Raw genomic sequence first — 25,981 nt, 5'->3', positions numbered from 1 at the left:
CTGTTACATACGTTTGGTTGTGCTCATTGAGGTCTTGTCCTTGGTTTCCACAGTGGAAACTTTTAGGGAACTCGCCCAGTGACACTTCCCCTGCTGGGATGTTCCTTTCATGTCACTGTGGCCAGCCCAGGCTGCCCTGGGTAGCCCCTAGGTGAGACCCAGTTCCTCAGTAACGAGGCCTTCCCCAGGAAATCTGATCCAGCCTTTTGCCCCAGCTATTGGGGACTCCCTGTGTACCAGGCACGGGTGGCCTTTCACAGGATACGTTCCTCTTGCCTTCCCCGCAGCCCTAGGAAACAGGTGCTGGGACCCCCCATGTTCAGCTGAGGAAATTGTGCCCAAGGATAGAGCCGGGGTTGAACCCAGGCTGTGGACTCCGCTTTCCAGGCGCCTTCACCCGGGCAGGTGCTTTCTTGGTTGGTCTCAAGTGGTCCTCGTTCGTGTGGCTGTGCAAGTCGGGGGAGGCAGGGGACACCAGGGAGGGAGGCCGAGCAGACGGTCATCGAACCGCCCTCAGAATCAGAGGCCTGAGCCGAGACTACACCGCAGCGCTCGATGATCACTGCAAACAACCAGAGCTGGACAGGGAGGTGGCCCACAGGGACTAGACGGCTTCGACGGGGACGGCCGTGGCAAGGAGGGGTCCCCCGAGTCAGTGGGGTCGCCTGAGCTTCAGGGCTGTCCATGGTTCTCTCTTAACGACCGTCTGGAAGTGGGTTTGCCCCTGAGCTGTTTGGTGGCATGCCGGAGCCGGCTCGTCCCAGCCCACGGGAGCCCCCTGTGCCCCTCTCTCCCCCCGTCGGCGGGAGTATTTACATTATGGAAGGTGACAAACGCTGTCAGTCGAGGCTTCCTTTCCCCGGAGAGCGAGTTGTTAAACATGTACCAGCCCCCACGGCTCTTTCCTCACCTGGAAGGTAGGGACGGTAATGCCCACCTTATGGAACCATCGGGGGGCGACGTGTAGGTGAGCATTTTGCAAACTAAAGCATGCTGTGTGTGTGTAGATGTGATATATGTATTCATGTGTTGTTGTTATAACTTTTACATGAAAGGGTGTATCTTTAGGAAAAAAAGGGACTGTATCTTTGCAGAAACAGGAAATAAGTTGGAATCAGGGAGTGGTGCGACAGGTGTGGCGTAGGCTCCCAGAGCAATCACGGGATGGCATCTGAGATCACGGGGTGCCTCCTAGTGGAAGCCTGAGAGGCCCCTTCTTACTGGCTTCAGGGTCCCGAGGACCAAAGCCCTGTCACTCACTGAGAGGGGCGGGGAAGCATTTTCCATAGTTTGCTTTGAGAGTTAACTCATTTAATCTGCACGTCAGCCCTAGAATATAAACACGAACATGTGGCAAATGAAAGATGGCTGTGCTTTAGCTCTAGCCGATTTTGCTCAGTGGTTAGAGTGTCGGCCTGCGGACTGAAGGGTCCCGGGTTCGATTCCCACCAAGGGCATGTACCTCAGTTGCAGGCTCAATCGCTGGCCCAGGTTGGTGCTCAAGTGGGAGGCAACCAATTGATGTGTCTCCCTCACGTTGGTATTTCTCTCTCTCTCTCTCTCCCCCTTCCACTCTCTGAGAAGCAATGGAAAAAATGGATTAATAATAATAATAATAAAGATGGCTGTACTTTCTTCGATACTCCTCCCATCAGGTGCTAAAGGCTGCGGCCCCTCCCCTTGAATCTGGGTGGCCTGGGACTGCTTTGGCTGAAAAAATAAGGAAAGATGATCCTACGTCAAGTCTGAGTGTATGTTTTAAGGGAACTGGAAGCTGCACTTGGACTCTGGGGGGCCTGAGTGACATGTAAGAAGTCCGATGATGGAGGGACCACCTGGAGAGGCCCGGAAACTATATGGAGAGGGAGAGAGTCGCAAGAGGGCCCGGCTGAGTCTAGCCTTCCAACTGTTCCTGCCAAGGAACCGAGCATGGGTGAAGCCTTCTGGACCCTGTGGGTCAGAACAGTCCCCACCAGAATACCACTAGGTGACCTAGCCAGTGCCACAAGGAGCAGAAGCATCTCCCACCTGAGCCCTGCAGGGTTCCGAACCTTGGGACTCCTGACGTTGGGGCTGGGTCATTCTTTGCTGTGGAGGCTGTCCTGTGCCCTGTAGAATATTTAACAGCATCCCTGGTTCTGCCCCCCCCCACCTTCAAATGTGACAACCTAAAATATCTCCACACTGCCAGATATACCCTGGGGACAAATTTGCTCCTGGTTGAGAACACCTCTTAGGGCTCTGACATCCAATGCGGCAGCCACAAGCCACACGTGGCTGTTGAACACTTGAGATGTGGTGAGTCTGAATTGAGATATGCTATTAGTGTGAAATACATGAACGTAAAGTGTCTCATTAGTAATCTTTTATATTCATGATTTGTTGAAATGGTAACATTTTGTGTATATTGGGTTAAATAGAATATATTATGAAGATTAACTTCACCTATTTCTGTTTACTGTTTCTAATGTGACTATGAGAAAATTGAAAATTGCACGTGGAGCTCTCGTATTTCCACCGGACAGCAGGGTCTGGAGAACCAGCAGCCTGTGTGCTGGGTGCCAGCGTAGCCTGCGGAGGCAGGCTCACTTAGGGTTCCATCCTGGCATCGTTCCTTTCCAGCTCTGTGACCTTTAGTAAGCCACCTAACCTCTCTGGGTCTCACAGCTCATAAGTGGCGGTCACTTTCTTCTATACCTCAGATAAAATTTCCCAAACTCAGATAAAAGTTCCCAAATGGTCAGCCAGAACAGTCCCAGGCCACCCAGATTGGGACAGACTTTGTAAGATCCTGACATTAAAGGTGGGTTGTTTTCTGGGTTATCTTGATGGGTCCCCCTGTGGCACTTGGGGCTCTTCTCGCCATCAGGTGGTGCCCGGGGCTCCTCCCTTTCCTGTTTCTGCTCTTCAAGACAGCAGTGTTTTCTTTGTGACGGGTGCAAAGACACCTGCTCCCCCCTGCAGTGTGAGCGGAAGGGCAGGCAGTTGCTCTCCTAGATTAGCAGTTTGTCCCTTGTGGGTAAGTCAGTGCCCCCATGAGGAGGGGCCCCTGCTCGGCATCGCCCCCTCCCCCCCCCCAGTGTCTTCTCCCCAACACCTTGCGTCTCCTTTCATTTTATTTAGTCTTTCCTGACACTTGGCAATTCACGTATCTGTCTAATGTCTCCCCTTCTGTTTTGGCATCTGCACCTATAAATAGTTCCCAGGCAAAGTCCCGTCTACATTGTGACAGTTCTGTCTTTCTCCCAGACTTCAGCCCTCATCTACGCATTGCTAAATATGGAAGCGCACCGTCCAAGAGAGAGGATCTTCTATTACAGCTTGGACAGTGTGGTGGCAGCTGCCGCAGATGTGGCTGCCAGCACGGGACTCGGACGCAGTGCTTGCAGCAGCGGCGAACTCATTGTGTGGCGTGATCAGGGCAGGTCTGGCACTGGGATGGTAGGAAGAAGGGAGACCTGGCCCCTGCTCCCTGGGGGCTTCATTCGGGGCCAGAGTCAGGCCTGTGGACACATCGGGGTGGGGCATAATCTCTAGTGGGGTGAGCCCAGTGCCAGGGCCAGAGAAGGGGCTGGGAGTTCTGCCCAGGAAGGTCCCCCGAGGGTAGCATGGGGCCTGCCCAGTGACCGGGAGATGCGTGGGGAGATAGGGAGGCGTATCTGCTAGCTGACAAGTGAAGCAGGGACACAATGAGAGCATCCCAGTGGGAGGCCCTGGGACTCCCTCCTCCATCCCACACCCCTTCCCCTGAACAAAAGGTGCTCCCAGGCCGTGACTGTGGGCCTAGGGCCAGTGACTGAACCTCTCTGAGCCTCTCTGTCCTTGCCTACAAATGAGGATAATGGGCTTCTTTTGATGATTCGAAATACAGAAGGTGGTACACGGTAGACACTTGATCAGTAATAATAGATGATATTATTATTATTATTAATATTGTCATTAAAGCCTTGAAAACAATAACCCACCACTAATCAAGAGGCTCAAAGCCCATGCTAGGAAGTTCAGAGAGGCAGGCAGAACAATAGCAACCAGAATCTAGATTCCAGAGAGCACCAGAGTCAAACTCTGGGAAGCACCCAGGCTAACCCTCTCTCACAGCACCATGATGTACCTTCTCTGGACCTCAGTTTTCTCATCTGTGCAGTGGGGGAGGCTGAACCAGAGCTGTCTCTAAGGGCCTTTTTGTTCTGGCTCTCAGTGGTTTCCTGTCCACTGGGAGGGGTCCCTAGTCTGAGCAAACTTGGGCTGTGTTATAGAACTCAGTAAAAAGGGGTTGCTGTGCCTTTTTCATCCTACAGTTTTTAAGATATAATCAAGAGGTGATTGCACCTTATGCCAACCACAACCAGCAAAGATGGCCATGACTCATACCCAGGGCTGCTGTAGACACTGTGCAGCCCATGGACTGCCCAGAAGCGCCCGGTAGGTGAGTTGAGTGGGAATGAAAGCCAGCTGGTGCCCCACTTGTCAGGTTGTGCATTTTGGTGCAGGGCTGTAGCCTCCTAGATGCGGAGGCACTTCTCTGCTCCTTGGCTAAACCCTGCAGCAGGGCACTGGGAGCATTAGGAAGCCACCACCTTCTTGGACCCTGGACTGTGGCACCAGGTCCTCCCCTGTTCCTTTCCCATTGGCCTCCAGCCAGAGGTGTGTTGGGCAAAGGCTCGCTGTGCCCCTACTCTGCCAGGAGATCCTGCAGCTCGTCCCACCCCCAGGGCCCTTGGTTGGTGGAGGAGCCAGGAAGTGGGGGGCGGGTGGCACTTCAGGACTGGAGGGGCCTTTACAGAAAGAGGCTCAGGCAGGCTGGTAAGCAGACAGCAAAGGGGCTCCGGGCCAGCCAGTGAACCAGAGGCCAAGGCGCCCACCATGGACTGTCAGTAACGTCCAGAGAGAGAGGAAGGGAACTGGTTCCAGCTCATGTTCCAATCTGGGTTCTCTCCCAGCTCCTGAAAACTAACTCGCACCCTGCCCTTTACTCCCCACCCCCACAGGCCTTCCAGACCTCTGTGTTATCTCTCCACTCAGAGCCTCTGCGCAAGGAGCTAGAGGGCCTGGGATGGCCTTCGTTGCTCTCACCCTCACCTGGCGAGTGCAGGAAGCAAGTGTCAGAAAGTCGAGGCCTTTGATCTCAGGACATATGGTGGGTGGAGCCAGCAGCCGGCTCCTGGTCGGTCCTGTCCAGGTTTGGGCTTTGCCCAGAGCAGAAACAAGAGCTTGCCCCGGTCCATGCTCCAGTCCTTGTGTGGTTGGGCAGCAAGTCTGCCCAGAGAACACAGGAGACCTGCTGCCCAGCCTGGAGTCAGTTGGATTTCTCGCTTCTGGCAGCATCTGCCATGGGCAGGAACCAGAGATGGCCAAAGCCAGAGTCTGGCAGCACCCTTCCTTTACGCAGGGAGAGTGCATTCTCCCACCCAGAGGCGAGGGAGCTGCACTGCAGCCCCGAGGCCAAGCAGGTGGGAGCCAAATGTGGGCCAGGAACCATGGGGTCCTGGGCTCCATAGAAATTGCTGCTCTCCTCACTTTTACTCCTGGGAACAGGGGAAGTAGTCTTCATAGAAAGTTGGGCCTTTTGATAGGCCTGGTGATAGTAGAAACAGTCCCTTTTCCATCTCAGCCACCAACTGTCCAGGCAGTGGTTCCCATGAAAACTGTGGTGCTGCTGGTCAGCAGTGGGTCCTACCAAGGAAAAGGCAACTGTGACCTTCCAAGTGGGGCAGGAGCTAGGGTGTGGGAGGGGCACGTGGAAAAGTGTCTGCAGGTGTCCCTCCCTCCCGCTCCCTAGCCTCTGGCCCTGCTGGCCTTTCGTCCTCAGGGTCTGCACTCCCAGCATCCCTGGCAGCGACCCAGCTTGGTCATCTAGCTTCCTTTTACGAAGGGGGATCAGAATCTATTAGGCTGGGTCTGCCACCCCTTCTGGGTGCTAGGCTTCAGGGAGGGTCGGCTCAGCAGAGTCACATCAGGCTTTGGCATAGGACCACTTCCAGTGCCCACCAAACTCCCACCTCCTCGCCCCCCAGCCCGCCAGCCGGGCGTGATGGCCTTTTCTCTCCAAAGGTGAGCCCTCTGAGAGGTGCGAGACTGCCTCTCCTGCCAGCGACCCTCTGGGGACACTCCTCCTGGGGCAGTTCTCATCCATGCCTCTCCCCGCTCCGCCAAGCAGATTTTCAGTCATCAGAAGAGAGTGAGCAGGTTGTTTGAACCTCTAGCCCTCAAGGAGTTCCAGATAATCCTGTGACCAGACCGTTGGCAAGTTCCCTGTCACCCTTCACACTGCGGGGCTTCCTCTCAACTCCTATGCCCATTTCCCCTTTATTTCTACAGACCACGAAAACAATAAATATTTGTCAGTGAATGATTACGTAATGAAAATGTCCTAGCTAAAGAGTAACTCTGACCCAGCCCTTCAAAGGAGGGTCATAACTGGAAATTTATTAACAACTCCTGTTGTCAACCAAAATGCGTTTGAACAGCGATCTCTGGGGTCAACAGGGCCACCTGCTAACAGGAACAGTTGGGCTTGTGTTTCTCCTGTAAGTGTTCACTCTACAACCTTGGTACCCTTGGCAAGGTGCAGCCTCAGTCCACATTTTCGTGCACTGCCCTGTTCCTCACCGGAGCCGAGGGTCAGGCTCAGGTGAACAAATGTTTGTCCTTCATTTTAGCAAAGTCCGACCCTGGTGACAGCACGTGTCAATAGCCATTCTCTGCTCAGAGTCAACATGATGTAGAAAGGTTTTTATTTGTCACAGTCATTCACCTCAGTCACTGGGAATTTGTGGTAATTAAAACTGGGCATGCCTGAAGTTTACCTTTGCACCATCCATGAAAAAAGTGTCTGTTAGGGAATGAATAGTGTAAATAAGATTGCAGAGGGACTTGGGCCTGGCTGACGGTACTAACTGGTTAAAGGCCCGTTAGGCATTAATTATAACTATAGATACTGCCAAATACAAGTAAGAGTCAACTGTTAATTATAACAGGTTAGAGATTATCCTCTTTTTTTTTTAATATATCTTTATTGATTTCAGAGAGAGGAAAGGAGGGGGAGAGAGAGAGATAGAAACATCAATAATGAGAGAGTCATTGATCAGCTCCCTAGCCCGCAACCCGGGCATGTGCCCTGACCGGGAATCGAACCCCAATCTCCTGGATCCTAGATCGATGCTCAACTGCTGAGCCAATCTCCCACCGGGCATAGATTATCCTATTGAATCATTTTTACCACAGCAGTTAAGTGCTTACTATTTTGCAAACAAACTTGGACAGCATTCATTTTTTTCATTCTTGTTGTTGTTTTAATCCTTACCTGAGGATATGTTTTTATTGATTTGAGAGAGAGTGAGAGAGAAACATCAATGTGAGAAACATCCATCAGTTGCCTCCCATACACGCTCTGACCAGGATCAAACCAGCAACCTAGGTATGTGCCCTGACTGGGAATTCGAACCTGCGACTTTTTGGTGTACGGAGTGATGCTCCAACCAATTGAGCCACCTGGCCAGGGCCCTGTTTTTCATTCTTAAAACAAATGTTCGAAAGACCTTACAAAGAGAATGAAAAGACACATTACAGACTGGGAGAAAATATTTGCAAATCACACAACTGACAAAGGCCTTGTATCTAGGATAAGAACTCTCAAAACTCAATGTTAAACAAGTAACCCAGTTAAAAATGGGAAAGGAGCTGAATAAACATCTTTCCAAAGAACATGCACAAATGGCCAGTTAGCACATGCAAAGACATTTAACATCACTGATAATTAGGTAAATGCAAATCGAAACCACAGTGAGATATCACCTCACACCCACCAGGACGGCTGTAATGAAAAAGACAAGTGTTGACAAGAATGTAGAGAAATGGGAACAACAATACATTGCTAGGGGGAACATAAAATGAAGTAGTAGTCACTTCGAAAAACAGTTTGGTAGTTTGGGGGTTGTTTTGTTTGCAATTTTAATCATTTTTTATTTTTAATTACAGTTGACATACATATTATATTAGTTTCAGGTGTACACCCAGTGACCAGACTTTACATAATATGTGATCACCCCAATAAATCCCACACCCATCCAGCACCACACCTAGTTATTAGAATATTACTGACTATATTCCCTACGTTGCACTTTACATTCCCATGACTATTCTGTAACAACCAATTTGTCCATCTTAATCCCTTCACCTTTTTTTGCCCATCCCCAACCCCCCTCCCACCTGGCAACCAACGAAAAGTTCTCTATCTGTGAGTCTGTTTCTGTTCTGGTTGTTCATTTTGTTAGTGGATTCAATTTTTGATAGATATGTATTTATTGCCATTTATTGTTCATATATTTTGTCTTTTCTTCATATTCTTATTCTTCAAGAAGACCCTTTAACATTTCATGTAATACTGGTTTGGTGGTGATGAACTCCTTTAACTTCTTCTTGTCTGGGAAGCTCTGCATGTCCATCTGTTCTAAACCATAGCTTTGCTGGGTAAAGTAATCTTGGCTGTAGGTTCTTGCCTTTCATCACTTTCAATATTTCTTGCCACTCCCTTCTGGCCTGCAAAGTTTCTTTAGAAAAATCAGCTGACAGTCTTATGGGAACTCTCTTGTAGGTAACTAACTGCTTTTCTCTTGATGCTTTTAAGATTCTCAGTTTGTCTTTAACCGTTTGCATTTTAATTATGGTGTGTCTTGGTGTGGGCCTCTTTGGGTTCCTCTTGTTTAGGGCTCTGTGCTTTCTGGACTTGTATGTCTGTTTCCTTCACCAAGTTAGGGAGTTTTCTGTCATTATTTTTTCAAATAGGTTTTCAATTTCTTGCTCTCTCTTTTCTCCCTCTGGCATCCCTATGATATGAACGTTGGTACACTTGAAATTGCCCCGGAGGCTCTTTACACTATCCTCCTTTTTTTGGATTCGTTTTGCTGTTCTGGTTGGGTGTTTTTTGCTTCCTTATATTCCAAATTGCTGATTTGATTCTCAGCTTCACCTACTCTATTGTTGATTCCCTATAAATTATTCTTTATTTCAGTTAGTGTAGCCTTCATTTCTGACTGGTTCTTTTTTATGCTGTTGAAGTCCTCCAGTTTGGTAGTTTCTTAAACACGTAGTTACCAGATGACCCAGCAATTCCACTTCTAGGCATATACCCAAAGGAAATGAAAGTATATGTCCACACAAAAATGCGTATACAGATTTCATCAGCATTACTTGTAGTAGTCAAAAAGTGGATACGACCCAAAAGGACATGCTACAATATAGACATTGAAAATATTATGAGTGAAAGAAGCCAGACACAGAGAACCACATATTGTGATTCCATTTATGTGAAGTGTCCAGAATAGGCAAATACATAGGAACAGAAGGTAAATTAGTGGTTGACATAAGCTAGAAGGACGGAGGAATGGAAAGTGACTGCTAATGGGTCCAGGGTTTCTTTTGGGATGATAATTTTTTTTTTAATATATCTTTATTGATTTCAGAGAAAGGAAGAGAGAGGGAGATAGCACTATCAGTGATGAGAGAGAATCATTGATCAGCTGCCTCCTTCACACCCCCAAGTGGGGACCGAGCCCACAATGCAGGCATGTGCCCCGACTGGGAATCGAACCACGATCTCCCAGATCCTAAGTCGATGCTCAACCACTGAGCCACGCCTGGCCAGGCATGAAAATTTTTTAAATCAACTTTGGTGATGGTTGCACAACCCACCCTGTTAATATAGTAAGACCATTGGTTATGTACTTTAAATTGGATAGTTGTATGGTATGTGAATATCTTAATAAAGTGATTTTTTTTTTAAAAAAAAAACACATCTCAACATAAAAAAAATCCAATTAGAAAATTAGCGGATAGATTTACAGATAACAAATAACCACATGAAAAGATGTTCAACATCTTTCCAAAATCCAAATTAGAGAAATGCAAATGAAAACCTTAATGAGAGGTCACTCTACATCTGCTGGAATGACTACAATAAAAAACAGTGACATCAAATGGGCAAACATGGGGAAACTCTGGGCTTCCTTTGTAGCCACAAGCCATCCTTTCCCCCACCTACATTGCTGGTGGGACAGCAGAATGGTGTGGCCACTCTGGAAAGTAGGCTGGCAGTTCCTTTGATGGGCTTACCATATGACCCAGAAATAGCATTCCTGGACATAGGTCGCAGAGAAAGGAAAGCATATTTTCATGCAGAAACTTGTACGCAAATGTTTATGGTAGCTTTATGCATAATAACTCTAAGCTGGAAACTCCCCAGATGTCCTTCAGTGGGTGAATAGTCAGGCTAACTGTGCTACATCCAAACCATGGACTACTACTCGGCACTAAAAAGGGACAGGCGATCAGTTCAGTCAGCAACCTGGATGACCATTGAGGAAATTATGCTGAGTGAAAAAAGCCAGTCTCAGGGCTAGATGCTGTGTGATTCCATTTATCAGACATCTGTGAAATAACATAGTCATAGAGATGGAGAACAGATTAGTGGTTGCCAGGGCTTAGCGGTGAGGGGAAAGGATGGCTTGTGGCTACGAAGGAAGCTCAGAGAGCCCTGTGGTAATGGTACAGTGAGATATCTTGATTGTGGTGGTGATTATAGGCAACGACACATGGGATACAATTCTTAGTATGGTACAAACACACACATGCACATGAGCCCATGTAAAATTGTATGAAGGGTGCCCAGGACCTCCCCGTGCATCTCCCCAACTTCCTGCGAATCTATCAGTATTTTCAAATAAAACGTTTTGTAAACAAATAATTAAATAAACATTTGAGAGCCAGCAACACGCTAAGCACCATGCCTGGTGCTGGGTAACCATGAAGAACAAAAGATACACAGCCTCTGTCCTTGGCAGTTCATTTGGACTATTGAATGATAAAATGGAATTTCCTTTTTAAAATAATCTGCTAGCTTTCAGTTCTTTGCAGATATTGCATTTTGACATTGGGGTTGTAAATGCTAGAAACCATTCCGGCACCTGTGGACCTGGCATCTCTGCCCTGTCCCCACTCAGCCTTGAGGGTGAGTCACAGGTGAAAGGTTTCCTTTTCTCCATGTGGAGGCAGAGTTCTGCTGTCACCTATTGTCATCTTGGGATGTGACACATGCTGCTGGCTGGCACCCGTTCTCTCGCCTCACCCTTTGAAAGAGAAATGGTTAGAGAGGGGCTGGTGTGTTCCCACCAAGGTTTCTGCTGAGGGACCCTGGAGACTACACAGTGGAGGGGTCACTGTTAGTGTTTGTCAAAGGTGACCCCCCAGCACTGGCATCTTTATTGGGAGGAGCCAGCTGGCCAGGTCCCTGCCGAGAACTGCTGCCAAGGGCAGAGTGGGCGCTGGACATTCCCAAGGCTCACTCTGAAGCTGGCTTGGAGGTGGGGAGTGTTAAGGGGCGACATGGGTGGGTGGCGTGGGGACTTGTCAGCTGTGCCCTGCAGGGCTGTGAGCTGAGAGGGCCCTGGAAACCAGTTTAGAGAAACGTTTACAGAGAACCTTAGAAAATTAGAGAAAAGTGTAGAGAATCTTTACAGTTTCTCTGCTTACAGAACTCACAGGTGCTTATTATAAAAATCCCAGGAAAACTTAATGCAGGCAGTGAAACTGTCCACTCTGCGGGCACTTTTTTAAATAATGGCTTTATTGAGACGTGTTCATATCATGCATCCTACATTATAAATTCATCCATTTAAAGTGTACGATGCAGTCAGTGGCTCTGCTGGCTGCTGAGGGAGACTCCCATTGGGGCCCAGCCCTGGCGCAGGAGCTCCCCATGGCCTTGGCTTGAAGGGAAGCGGTTCCCGCCCCTGGCACGGGGCAGATGTGGGCAGCTGGCTGGGGCTGGGGCAGAAGAGGTCTAAAGAAAGAAACAGGAGCCTTCACCCTTGCTTGTGATTTTAAAATTCTACAGTTTTAACAGTAGAAAGGTGACTGGCCACTACGTCTAGAACAGGCTGCCTGTCCGCCCTCCTTTACAAAAATGAATGAGCCCTGTCCCTGCGCTCGAGGACCCGACCAGCACACAGACGTCGGGTAAACTAAGTCTGAAAGAAGTATGGGCTTTATCTAAAGTGCCGGAGGGCACAGGGGAGGGAGTGACTCACTTCATCTGAAAGGTCTGGTCTGTGTTGTGCAAGGGTCAGACCGCGTCTCGGTGGAAAGGAAGGCTGCCAGCTGTTGGTCGCGTCCTGTATAGGAGCTGACTTTCTGCGGGCGTCACCACTAACCCCCTGAGGGACTCCTGCGGGAGGGCTTCATGTTCCCAGGTTACAGGTGGAATCGTCTCTACCTCTTGCAACTGCAGGTCTTTTGGCACCAGGCTCCCTTGGCCAGTGCTGAGGGGACAGTTGGTGATGTGCCAAATGTCAGCACTAGGTGGCGCTCTGGGCCCCCCACCACTATTAATTCACGGAGGGTGCTGATTCCACGGGCTGTTTTCTGAGACTTCGGTTAGAGTGCCTCCCATACTATGATCGACGTAATATTTTTCTTTAAACTCCCTTTTACATTTTTTATATCTCTCCTAATGGGAAACCATGATCTCTTTGCCATAAATAGGTGATTAATGTCAACTTTTTAAAAAAAATCATGTTAACTGTTTAGAACAGTGTCTAGTCTATGGAAGGTAGACGAATATTTTACAAAAGCTATTAGACCAATGCCTGTTGATTCATGTGTCCCCTACACCCGTCTCAGACCACCCATACAGTGGCATGCTGTCCTAGGCTTTGAAAACAGGCCGGCTGGCTGATGTCGCCTGGACGCACGAGAGTTCAGGGTTGGAAGGGCTCCTTCCCTTTGATGTGACCCAGAGTCACATCGTTGATCCCAGAGTGAGAACCAGCCCTGGGGCCGGGTCTTGGGGTGCTAGGAGACCCTCGGGAGGTAGGAACTGAAGTGTGATGCCCAAGTTTCTCAGCTCTTCTGATGCCTGAAAAAGTGCACTGTGGGGGGGGGGGGGTCCCAGTACAGGGAGCATCCCTGCTGGACAAATGAAATCCTGAGGTGAGAGTCAGAAGTCAGGGGGATGGATGGTGCTGAGACCACTGGTCAGCAACTCGCTCAGGTTCCCTGGGCCCCTTGCCCTGAGGGTGCAACGCAGGGCATGGTATTGTGTCCTGGTCACTGCACCCCCAGCTTCGGGCACTGATGCCACATCCTGGCACCCTGCCCCTCCAAAGAGCCATGCTCACCCGGGAAGGGATCTTGAGCAGATGCTTTACCCCTCTTCCTGTCAGAGCTGGAAAACACCAGGGTCAACCTCACCCTTGGGTTACCACACAGACAAATCAAGTGAGGTCCTAGTAGGCCCCCTTGGGTGGAAGGCCAGTGGCCCCGGTTCAGCAGCCTGAGCTGATGAACCCCCCGGAGACCAAGACAGAACAGGGCAACTTCCTTCCTGCTGTCCCCTCGGTGTTCAGAATTGTCAAGTTGAGATGACCCTGGTCAATTAAATGTTTCATTCTGCTTTTACACTCCAGAGGATTCTGTGTTATTTTGCCCAGGATGACGCATATTAGTTAAGATAACAGCAGCTGCTATAAATCACCACCCCAAATGTCAGTGGATTCACACCCTAGAACAGTGATTTTCAACCAGTGAGCTGCAAGAATCTTTAAAACATGCGATTACCTGACTGTTTAGTTGGGCACTGACCTCTTTTCCCCTAGATTGTCAGATAAAAACACAACAATAGCCATCCAGTGTGAATGAATCAATATTATACCTTTTATTTGTCAGATTGACAAAAAAATAAACTTTTTTTTTTTTTTTTTGGTGTGCCACAGGATTTTCATAATTAGTTTGTGTGTGCCCTGAGATTAAAAAGATTGAAAATCTCTGCCATAGACGTTCACTTCTCACTTCCCTGTGGCCCAGTTGGCAGCTGATGTGTATGTGGCTGCAGTAGGCCAGACACTGTGGCAGTGAACTCAGCAGACACGGCCCTGCCCTTGGGGACCCTCCTTCCCTCTGACAGGGACACTCATCCAGGCCTTTGTCCTCTCTCCTCAGTATTGTACCTGGAAGGCTCGGTTCTTGTGTTTGAGGACATCTTCAGACTGATCGCATTCTACTGTGTCAGTAGGTGAGTAGACCTGGCCCCACGGGAGGGCGTCTGGTTGCAACAGATGTCCACACAACGTTGGTGGGGGTGGGGAGTCCCAGGGAAGCCCCCAGAGAGAAGGGTGCAGCCCACAGGATGCAGAGAGGGGACAGTCCCTGGCTTTGCCCTGGTAACCGGGGAGGTGGCGATGGTTCCGCTGCTTTCTTGGACCTGCCAGTAAGGACCCCTTCCTCACCTCACCTGCCCATCACCTTCGCTTGCCGGGCCTGGCCTCCAGGCCAGCTTGGAGTCCTGTGGGGGCCTGGCGCACCCCGTTGGGGGTTATAGGAAGAACTTCCTGTCGGGGCAGCAGGAAGGGCTGGTGCCCTCCACGGGAGAGAGCCTTTGATTGCGGAGCAGCTGTTGGGTGGAGTGGGTGTCTGCTAACCACCCTCAGAGCTGCTCTATTTATTCAGAGCTGGTTGCAGGTCAACAGGAATTTAAAAATACATGTTGGTGTCAGAAGCTGATGGCTTAAGCTACAGTGTCCTGACAAAAACTGGCTAGAAGCTGGACAGGATGTCTCGGGGTCCTGGACTCCAGGCCCACTTCTCCCTCCTTCGAAGAGCTAGTCCTTCTAACCCTGCAGCTGTCCTGCCAGGAGCTACGCTCATCACAGAGCCACTTATGGGAGGGTGACCCCTCCCCCGGAGTGCGCAGCATCGGACACAAGGACCCTTGTAAAGGGCCTAGGAGAGCCCCTGGCACGAAGCGAGTGCTGCAGACACAACCAGGCGCCTTCCTGGTGCTGCTGCGGATGAGAAAACTGAGGTGTGACCTGCCTCGGGCCACACGGCCCAAGGTGGAGCCCGATCTGAACTAGAGCCTGTCTACTCCTGAAGCCGCTGCTTCTGCCCAGCGCAGGCACAGGCCCGAGGCCAGAGAATGACGTGTGAGCTGCTCCCTTGAAGCTTGCCCTCCCAAATACGGGGGAGCCCAGGCCCTCTTGGTGGGAGAGGTGACACTGGAGGTCAGGCAAAGGAGGACGGGAGGAGAATTCCAGGCAGACGAAATGGCGTGGGCAGCGGCTGGCAGTGGGAAAGCTATGGGCAGCTCAGGGAGGGTTTCACGGGGAGAACCGGACACTTAGGGTGGGAGATAACATGCTTGGAGGGCCTTGAACGCCCTGCGCAGAGCTATAGGCACTTCCTTCCGTGGGTGCCCTGAGCCACCTGCTGCTCACAGACGGCAGAGTGACAGGGCTGCGGGGGGTGGGGCTGAGGCAAGGGGAGGGTGGGGACCAGCCGTGTGGAGGAAGGCCTCTGCCCCAGGCAGAGAATAGGGAACCAGAGCAGTGGGGCAGGCACTGGAGGAGGGGGGGAAGCAGGAGCTGCCTGGGAGGGAGATGCTGGGGCTCCATCCTGGGCAACAGGAGGGTGAACACATGTGATCGTGTCTGGAGCACCTGCTACACTGCAGGTCTCTGCTGAGCCCCTTACAGGGTCCATGAGGTCTGGTCCTCAGCTCATGCTGGGGTCAGGAGTCGGTAGCCTCGTGAAGGGGGTGCAGTGAACCGAAATGAGGTAGGAAGGAAGGGGCCCCGTGGGCCTGCCCTCTCTAGGAGGTGTCCAGGCACCAAGTGTTGTGACTAAGCTGCCACCTTCCTCCTGGCAGGAGGGGGTGGCGGGCTGGGCCTCTTTGCCTTGGAAGAAAGAGCTGTTATCACCGCCTGGAGCTGCCTCCCCTGCCACCTCAGCCAGGAACCTCCGTCTTGCCCTCGGATGGTCCTGGCGAGCAGGGCAGAGGGAAGGAGCCTCACCCACTGCTCAGAGGCCCTGAGAGGTACCCTTGGCACGCTGCCTCTAGGTACAGGTCGGTGCTGCGTGGTTCCTACACCCCAGCTCATTTACTTCCCAAAACAACCCATAAGAGGGCACTGTGTCCCCACTGTCCTGCCAGGACATGGACATGACACCATGCCAGGAATGCAGAGCTAGGGTTTTAGCTGGGTCTATGGATTCTGAAGTTCAAGACTGGTTTTTTCTGTCTTTCCCCCTCTTTCTCACTTAAAAAAAACAACAAAAAACAAAACACACAAAACAAACAAAAAAATTTATGCTCTTTCATCTACAGTGATTGACGTTCAAAACCACAAAAGTCACCAGGATCTGTGAGGAGATGGAGCCTAGGGTGCCATGCGCATTGAGGGGGTTCAGATATTGTTCTCCTGGGCCCTGTCTCACATCTTAGAAGTAGTCCCCAAACCACCCCCAAATTTCCCAGAACCTAGGGAGGTGCCTAGCCCCTCAGTGAGAGGAGAAAGGTATCCCGTGCCAAAGACTTAATGAGGTAATATCCATGGTCTGTGGTGTTTTTCAGTCTACGGGTTACAACCCATTAGGAGTGTGGTATATAACAAAAATATGTGGTATTTGTCCGGGTTCCTGACACAGAGCCTCTAAAGCCTTGAGTAATGGGGTGTCTTTCATTATTCATGATGAGCCCCTTTCAATCACACCTGAGTTTATTCTAAGAGGTGACACAGGTGGGCCCTAGATAACCTCAAGATGGCACTGATCACCAGGTGACTAGAGGGCTGGAACTTTCAGACCCGCCCACCAGCCTCCCAGATGAGCACCCACGTGCTGGGAGGGTGTCTCATCTGCACAGGCATGGACGCTCCCTGCCCCTATCCCCATACCTTGCCTGTGCACCTCTTCCATTGGGCCTTTATAATAAACCAATAAATGTAAGTCAAGTGTTTCCCCAAGTTCTGAGAGCTGTTGTAGAAAATTGTCCAACCTGAGGACAGGGTCTATAGCCAGTCAGAAGTACAGGTGGCCTGGGATTTGCAATGGGTACCCAAGGTGGGGGCAATGTGGTGGAACAGAGTCCTTAACCTGTGGGGTCTGTACTATCTCCAGGTGCAGGTAGTGAGTGACCTTGGGGAACACCCCGTTGGTTTCCAGTGGATTGGTTGGTGATGGCAGAAGACACTCAGAGGGGGTCATCAAATCAATTGTGTGGATCATGACTGGCTTTTTTAATGAAAAATTCAACTAGACTAGAAAATACCAGCATGTGTCTCATGTAGCTGGACTAAGATTCATGCTAAACTTGTTTTAGGGGTGTGTGTGTGTGTGTGTGTGTGTGTGTGTGTGTGTGTGTGTGTGCACTGCATCGTGATGCTAGATGTCTTTCTTACCAACAGTCATGATCCAAAAAGTTTGAAAAGCACCACCTAGAACAAAGGCTTCCAGGGAGGGGCATTTGTATCCTGGGAGGTGTGCAAGCTGACCCACCAGTGTGTGTGTGGGAATGTTAGAACACTTGTTCTAAAAATCTCATTTTGGAATTTTCTTTTTGTGAATGCTTTTTAATGGGCTTAATACTTTATAAGGGAATATATGCATACATATATATCTGGACAGCTACTTAATTTTTATTTTTATTGATCGCCCTTGCTTTGGGGGCTGTGATTCCCACCCAAGGCTGTGTCCGTCAGGATCCCCTTGAGAGCTATTAAAAAATGTGGATTCCTGGCCCACCCCCAGACCTGACACTGGGCACCCTTGCACGTGGATCTGGAATGTGCATTTTTAGCAGCTCCCCTACGGGATTCTGATCCCAAATTAAGTAATTAATGCAAGGGTATTAATGCCTGCCCGTGGGGTTGGAATTGAGGTTTGGGGAGAAGACAGAGCGGTGGATATGACTGGAAACAGGAAGTCAGGGTCAGACTGTGATGGGCCTCGAATGCTAGGACGAGGCATAGAATTGGGACTGTCCGTCTTCGGGCTCCTTCAGTGCCACTCTCCCCTTCCTGGCCCCTTGAAACAGCCCTGGGCTGGAAGTGAGGAGGCCTGGGACTCAGCACACTCTGCCATCAACCTGTCGTGTGGTCTGGACATATTCCTTTCCCTCTCTGGGCCTCAGTTTCCCTACCTGCACAATAAAGGGGAAGGGTATCTGAGTCCCTGCTGGGAGATCTCTGGAGAGATCCCTGAACGCTTACTTCTCCATTCAGACCAAAGGCAGCAGATTGAGCTGTCTGACTGTGCATTGTCAGGGATGTCTGACTGTGCGCTCATCGGGGACTCTGACTGCACTCACTAGGAAATGTCTGATTGTGTGCTTGCTGCACATCTCAGTGTGGAGCTGCCAGGGTCAGAGGGCAGGAAGGGGCGGGTCACGAGCTTTACCCGGAATGGGGCCTTTATTGGAAGCTTCCTGGGCTTCCAGGGGAGCGCTGTGGCCCCGCCCCACTCCCGTGGAGCGTCTCCCACGTCTCTGGGCCATAGAGCTGGCCTGGGACCTGGATCTGACCGGATGCTGCCTCAGCCTCGGGCTATGCCCCTCTACCCCAAGGCAGCCTCCAGTCTGCACCGAGACCTCAGCAGCCAGCAGGGTTGCAGCTATTCTTCCTTTATGGGCTGCGGGGGCTGGGAAATGGACACACAGATCCCTCCCCCGACATGACCTCCAACACCTCGTGTCTCCACAGAGATTTACTGCCCTTCACGCTGAGGCTGCCGCAGGCCATCCTCGAGGCCAGCAGCTTCACAGACCTCAAGACCATCTCCAACCTGGGCCTGGGTAAGTCCGCCCTGAGGGGCAGGGGCAGGGGAAGTGGTGGGGCTTGAGGAAACAGGGCCCTAGGACTGCCCCTGCTGACCACCGCGCAGAGGGGTGGCCCCTCAGGCTGAGACCAAGCTGGATCCTCAGTCCCAGCTCCCATGGGACCACCCACCCCCCTGCCCCAGGCTGCTATGCCCCTGTAGCAGGGAGGTTCTCCCAGCCTTCAAAATGGGGCCTTTTAACAGTCGCCCAGGAGCTCTGAGGGAGCTGGGGCTGGTCAGGGTCACCTGTTGTCAGGGCTTGGCTCTGAGAGAGGCTGAACCAACCTCCAAGGGCCTTCTCAATGGTGCACACCCTACTCTGCTCCTTACCCTTCTGATGAGGGAGAGGAAAAGAAAGGAGGAAAGACAAGAGCGTTCCTGATCTTAGCCCTTCCACATGGTAGTGAGATCGCACGTCTCCTGGGCCCTTTCCATGTGTCAGACTTTGCTGAGTGCTCTGACTAGCTAGCACCTCACCATGCTGGCCCTTGGGAAGCCGGGCCAGCCTGCTCTGCAGGCTCCATATGCTGGGCAGAGGCCTGGTCAAGTTTATGAACAAAGCAGTTACTCACTAGGTCTTTATCAAGACTAAACCACGCAGGGGACCCGGCACTGCACACAGCTGAGCACAATGCCTGGAGCAGAGTAGCGCCCTGGTCACCAGTGCTGGTCCAATGGAGGCAGCAATGACCCAGAGGCCAAGGCCAGGTCATAGAAGAAGTTAGGGGTGCACCCGAGGTCAGAGAAGACGCTCGCTGTTTCCCAGGCCAGGTGCCGTCCACCACCCAGAGTGGCCTCTGGGCAGCAGAGGTTCTCTGGGCAGCCACAAAGAAGTTCATGGTCAAAATGAGGAAGGAGGAGTCCTCCAGGCCCTGGGGTGTCAACATCTAGCGAGCACTGACTGGGTTTATAACCTCTTCACTTGCATCTACTCCTCAAATCTTCAAACAACCCTAGAAAGTAGGTTCTATTATTGTAGCCCCCCTTTATGGCAGAGGAAACTGAGGCACGGGAGCTTGAGTAACCTGTCCAGCATCACACAGTCGGTGGCAGAGCTGAGACCTGAGCCAGGCAGTTTAGCTGCAGCACCCTCCCCTCCGCCATGCTGCCTCTTAACTCTTTACCTGGGCTCTCCTAGGTCTGATTTACCCACTTCATAAACTTTAGGACCAGTTTCCAGTTGACTTGGGGAATAAACACTGAATTTCACCCCCAGGTATTTTAGTTGTAAAGCTCTTACCCTCCTAGAAGTTTGAATGTGGAAGAGGTAACGATTTTGTAATTCACACAGTACAAATGATATCCCCCCCTGAGGTCTAAAGTGGCATGAATGACACTCCTTGCAACACACTTAGCACTGTCTTGTGTAATCCTGGTGTCCCCATTTTAAAGATAGAAAATCAAGTGTTAGCACAGCTCAGGAACATGTCAGGGTGCCCGGGTAGGAAATGAGCAAATTGGGATGAGCGCCCAGGGCTTTCTGACTCCCAGCACAGCCTCTCCGCTGCCCCTCAGCTGCCCCTGGTGACTTCTCGGTGACTTTGCAATGAGCTGTCAGTGTTCAACTTGAGGCCAGGTTGGTAGGCAAGTGAGATGGATGGGCTTGGCCTGGGGAGGATGACCGCGGAGAGGAGGGTCAGTTTGGCCACACTATGGGGTTCAGGCAGGCACCCCGGGGACATTCCTTTCTGGAATAGACAAGCCCTTCTATGGTGGAGAGCTTGACCTCAGGTGCGACGAAATGGAAGAGGGAGGTTGCCATCTGGGAAGCTGGTGGCAGTTCAGACCCGGCTGTCAGCGCTTACTTCCTTGAGAAGGAGATTTACACGAACCCCTTAGGGACTCACAGCTTAGGAACCAGAGGGTTCTGATCAGACCCGGTGTCCCCAAGGGCTGAAGGATGCAAAGCAAGGCTCATCAGAATAGTTTTTCCCTGGTTCCATCCATCCCCTGCATGGATGGAGACTGGAGCTGAGAGGGTGCATCCAGCTGAGGCCAGGCCTCGGCTCTGAGATGTTCAGGCCTGAGCCTCACACTCCTTCCCCTGTGATGATAAATATGCAAAGAGCAGCATTTGCCAAGAACTAGGATTCACAGGTACTGCGCCCAGTGTCAGGCGTTGTTCTAGGTAAGGCATTTTGGGGCGGAGAACTGAAACCCAGCCAAACTCGCATAGATACAAGAGGACTTAGTGAAAGGACTGGGGAACCTCCCAGCAACAGAGCAGAAGGTCAGTGGGCTTTGCGAGCACAGTTGCTCCCCACACACACAGGCTGGCTGGGCAGCCGCACCCAGCGTTCCGTCCCTTCAGCTCCCAGTTCCTGCTTCCCCTACCCCTCTACTGCGAGGCTCTGATCCAGCCCCGCCTCACTTGCAATTGGAATAAGTTGTTTTTATTTTTTCAATTACAGTTTACGTTCAGTGTTATTTTGTATTAGTTTCAGATGTACAGAATCGTGATTAGACAATCATATACTTTACAACATATTCCCCCCAATATTTCCGGTACCCACCTGGCACCACACACAGTTATTATAATATTATTGACTATATTCCCTATGCTGTACTTTACATCCCTATGACTATTTTGGGACTACCAATTTGTACTTTTTAATGCCTTCACCTTTTTCACCCAGTCCTCCAACCCCCTCCCCTCTGGCAAACCATCAGCCTGTTCTCGGTATCTATGAGTCTATTTCTACTTTGTTTATTTGTTTGTTTTGCTCTTTAGATTCCACATATAAGTGAAATCATGTAATATTTGTCTTCCCATGACTGTCTTATTTCACTTAGCATAATACCCTCTAGGTTCACCCATGCTGTCACAAATGGTAAGATTTCATTCTTTTTCATGGCTGAGTAATATTCCATTGTACATATGTACCACAACTTTTTGATCCACTCGCCTATTGATGGGCACTTGGATCGCTTCCAGATCTTGGCTATTGTAAATAGTGCAGCAGTGAACACGGGTGCAGATATTCTTCTGAATTAGTGTCTTGGGTTTCTCCGGATATATTTTCACAAGTGGACCCTCTGGGTCATAAGGCAGTTACGCTTTTAATTTTGTGAGGACCCTCCGTACTGTTTTCCACAGTGGCCACACCAATCTGCATGGAATAAGTTTCTGAGGCATGTGTGTTTCCTATCACTGGTGTTAGCAGTATTCTTTTCCTGGCCTTCTACTCACTTTTTACCAAGTGAGCAGAATGTAATAAATGTCCAAACAGTTGCACAAGCTTGCTGTTCAGACAGGGATGCTGTTGCTGAAAGGGAGCTATTGATTTGCAGGCTCAGCACCATGTGACAGCCCAGAACACGCACTCGTGAGCTGACATGAGAAACCCTGAGTTTGGCCTTGGAAACGGCAACATTTGAAAGGGCGGGCTATATAGGAGTAATCTTGGGGCTACAAAAGTAACGTAGGGAGCAATTCAGCACTAAACTATATGCGGTTGATCCTAAACGCAAAGGAATCTAGAGAAAGCAGAGGTAACTACGGGTTAGGTTTGCCGACGCTCTCTGACTTGTCTGCAGGATGTTTAACAGGTTTAAAATATGTTTAGAAAAGGCATATGTTCTCTAGCTCTTCCAAGTTAGCATGTAATTTGCTTTTTCTTTTATGTTATATAGTGAGAATTTTCGTAGTTATTAAAGATTCATTGAAAACTCAAGTTTTCAATGGGCTGTCCAACAGCCCATCTTTGGGATGCCACAAAAATATTTATTCGCTGAACTCATTGAACTTATGAGCCATTTCATGGTATCTGGAATACGCGTCGTTGCATTTACTCATACCCTTTCTGTCCTGCCGCTAGCCCAGGTTCCCCAGCACTGAAACCTTTGTCACCTTTGCCCCCGGGGCCTACAACCCAGCACCTGGCCTGGCCCCAGCCCCCTGCGGATTGTAGGAGTGGGCACCTGGCAAGAGGTATCTCCATATAAGGCACGGGAGGCCAAGGGCCAGCAAAATGTCCCTCAGTCCGAGGGCCGCGCAGGGGCCCTGAGAGGAGCACTGGCAGCTGAGCCAAGGCCTGGCGTGGTGCCGTTAAACACAGATGCCCACAGATTTACCAACCACTAGGGTTGCAAGACAGTGTTCCGCTTTTCCTCTGGCCTTGATGTTCTGCAGGCTGCAGAGAAGGTGACCTACTTCCTTTTTTTTTTTTTTTTTTTTAGCATAAAACCCTGCACTGCCACTGTGATTCCCTAACAGTCCCCCAGATCCTAAAGTGTAGCCCCTCAGGTCTCAGCTTCCCCCAGAGTGGCATTGGTTTGAGGCCTCTGCCCTGCCAGGGTGCAGCCACCAGGCCTGTCTTAGGGGCAGGGAACATTTCCTTGTCAGCCAGGCCCTAGGCCCATTTCCCTGAACCCCAGCGTCTTTTCACTCCTGCCAGAACCCAAACCTGAGCTGTAGGAAATGTGCGTTGTTTTGTTTTTTAATCTGTGCATGATGAACCCACCTGGCTATCCTGAGATAGGCTGTCTGGCTGGGGGTCTGCCCACTTAGGGAGCTCCTTGGCCCTCCTTTGTGCCTCCCTCCTCTCATTTGCTCATCTCACTCTCTCACCTGAGACATCCTTCCATGGTTCAGGTCATCCCCACCTCGCCATCAAAACTAGCTGTGCCTGTGTCCCATCCTCAGAACCCCGCCTCTCCCCTCTGGCTAAGCTAATCCGCTGTGCGAGCTTAAGGGCTGAGCCCCTGCTCAGTGCCAAGCACTGTCTTCGGTGCTGGAAGTGCTAGGATGAAGCCTAACGTCTGCCTTCTGGAAGCTCAGAGCCTGGGAGGGGAAGGCGGGAGTCAGACAAAACCAGAGAATTCCAGTCCGTGAGGGCCACTTCCGCGAGAGGGTGTGCCAGAGCCCGGAGCACAGGGACCGCAGGGGAGGCCTGGGTGTGTCAGGAAGCTTCCACCAAACGGGGAACGTCTGACTGGCATCTTGAAGGATTTGTAAGAGCTCGCGGTGGAGAGCATGGGAAAAGCTTTCCCAGCCGAGTGAACCCATCAGCCAAGACAAGGTGGCAGCCCAGGCTGTGGCCAGGAAGGAGTGAGCAGAGAATGAAGACTCAGCAGGTGACGCTAGAAAAGGTACAGATTCAGATCCCACGGGCCTTGAGTGCCCGGCGAGGGGGCTGGCAGTGATTCTGAACAAACAGCAACCAAGGGCCTACCGTATGCCTGACATGGTGCCACAAGGAGGGGAATGGATGGGGGGGCAAGACAGGCTATGCCATGATCTAGGTGAGCAATAATGGGGGTGCCCAGGCATGGGCAGGCAGCTCTGTTTATCATCTACCCCATGATGTCCACCTTTACCCAAAGGAATGGCTTATGGGAACTCGGAGCATCGGGGCCTCCGTTCACCTGTGGGGCTGTGTAGGCAGGACTTCCATTGCTCACTCCCCGAGGCCAGAAGAGCTGTGTGCTCGGTTCAAAGCACCCGGGAGAGAGGGCAAGTCATGGAGGGGTTAGTAGCTGCCCACGAAAGTTGAGTGCAAGGCCCAGGCAGCCTGGGTCGTGGGAAAGCCCAGAGACTCCCCCTCCCTCCCGGCACTCTGTCCTCAGATAGTGGCTCCGATGTGCACAGAGTTTTGCAAATCTCACAGTCATGTGAAAGTTTATCACCCTTGTTGCTGTGGAGACAGCTGGCCGCACACTTGGGCTGCCAGACACAGAGGCTCTGCCAGGACAGAGCTGAACCATGAGCCCCGTGGTCCCCCCATAACTGCCACGCCTCAGAGATGTGCAGGCTCACATGTCAGGTTCTCAGCAGCCTCTGGTCCTCTTGTCCTGCTCACCTTGATTGGGTTTGCAGTGCCCTGGCGAGCAAGGGGGCAAACGCCGGCACCCCTGAGAGTGCCCATCTCTTAGGCAGGCACACTCACACTGCCCTCAACCATCTCATGATGTCCGCTTTCAGTGCCAAGAGCCTGTTGTGCTCTTACCACACCCCCAGTTCTGGGGCGCACACCACCCCTCACTCTCTCACGCTGGCCAAACAAGTGAGATGGGAAGTGTCGCAAGTTCCCTTGAAGGAAGGCGGGTACCGCAGTGACAGGTCTAGACCTTAGAACTAGTCTGACCTGCACATCCCACCTCCTTCGCTCACCAGCCCGGTGACCTGTGACCGTGGACCAGTTCCTTACATTCCCTGGGTCTCCTCTCCATGTGTAATATGAGCTGATATCAGGACTTACACCGAAGACCTGGGGTCAGGGGTCAGCGAGATGGTCCAGGTAAAGCCAGTAGCCCGCATGACCAGAACTTGGTGCGGGTTTGCTCCTGTTACTGTCCTGGACCTTATTTTTTGTAGTTTTCTTCCTGATGAATCACTCCCAGAAGTAAAGGGCTCCTGGTGAGAGTCTAGAGGCCTGGCCCCATCACTAACAAGGGTGTCTGCACTGTGAATCTCTCAAATTAACACAATGGGCAAGACCTGGGTCCCCTGTTCCTGGAGGAGCTGCCTGCGTGAGCTCAGAGTAGCTGTAGGCCAACTGAAATTGTCCTCAAACATTGTGCCCTGTGCCCTTTTTGGAGGGTCCTGAGCTTCCGTCAGATTCCCCATAGGGCTTCGTACCCAGAAGTCAAGAACTCCTGAGCTAGTTGACCCCAGTGCCCTTGTGGCTTGGGCGTTCCATGGCCCTCCCTCAGGACACACCTGGCACTAACCAGATAGGGACAGATGTGCTTTGGTGGCCGTAGCCACGGGCTGAGCCTGAGGGCTAGATCAGGAGAAAGGCACGTGCTGGAACTGGCTCAGCAGTGCAGGAGCCACTGCGGGCAGCGGGCAGCTTCCTCCATTAACATTAAGATTGACCAGAGCCTGTCGTTCCGCAGTGGCCAGTGTTCTCCACTTAAACGGTCAGGTCCAAGCTCACTGGCCACAATCCATAGGTGTGTTCTTCCTACATAGAACGACTGTGGTGGCCAAAGCATCTTCCCTGCTGCGACCCCCATTCTAGAGACGACTACACAGGGGCCTAGAAAGATCAAGTAACCTGCCTCAGAGCCCCCAGCTGGCCAGCTGCAGGAACTCTGGGCTTTCTGTCCCCTCCATCCCTACACTGCCTGCGCCCTGTGTCATTGGTGCCCTCCAGGGTGGGCCCTCACACACCAAGGGACAGCACTGAAGCTGAGCCTGTCTCCACCTCAGCTTGGCCCCACCCCAGCACTTGTACAGGGAAGGGCCCCGCGGGGCTTCCCCTCTCTAGGCAGGAAGTGGTAGGAGAGGTTAAAACAGTCAAAGAGGGGAAAACAACCCAGGGAGCAGTGAAGTGAATGCTGTGATGGTCCACCCAGCCCTCCTGTGGTCCTGTCCCCATCCCGCTGACAACGC

The 25,981-nt window shown here is 51.3% G+C and overlaps 1 protein-coding gene across 1 annotated transcript in view; it reads left to right on the top strand.

The window, feature by feature from the left end:
- RIN3 (Ras and Rab interactor 3) overlaps positions 1-25,981 on the top strand; it is a 74,642-nt gene that overhangs the window by 24,248 nt on the left and 24,413 nt on the right. The window contains exons 3-4 of the mRNA XM_016205721.2: positions 13,993-14,065; positions 18,528-18,619. Of these exons, the coding sequence (XP_016061207.2) occupies positions 13,993-14,065; positions 18,528-18,619 (165 nt within the window). The remainder of the gene's footprint in view (positions 1-13,992; positions 14,066-18,527; positions 18,620-25,981) is intronic.

The sequence above is a fragment of the Miniopterus natalensis genome, chromosome 1 (assembly GCF_054644295.1).
Source record: "Miniopterus natalensis isolate mMinNat1 chromosome 1, mMinNat1.hap1, whole genome shotgun sequence".
NCBI lineage: Eukaryota > Metazoa > Chordata > Mammalia > Chiroptera > Miniopteridae > Miniopterus > Miniopterus natalensis.
This window is presented reverse-complemented; position numbering and strand designations above follow the sequence as displayed.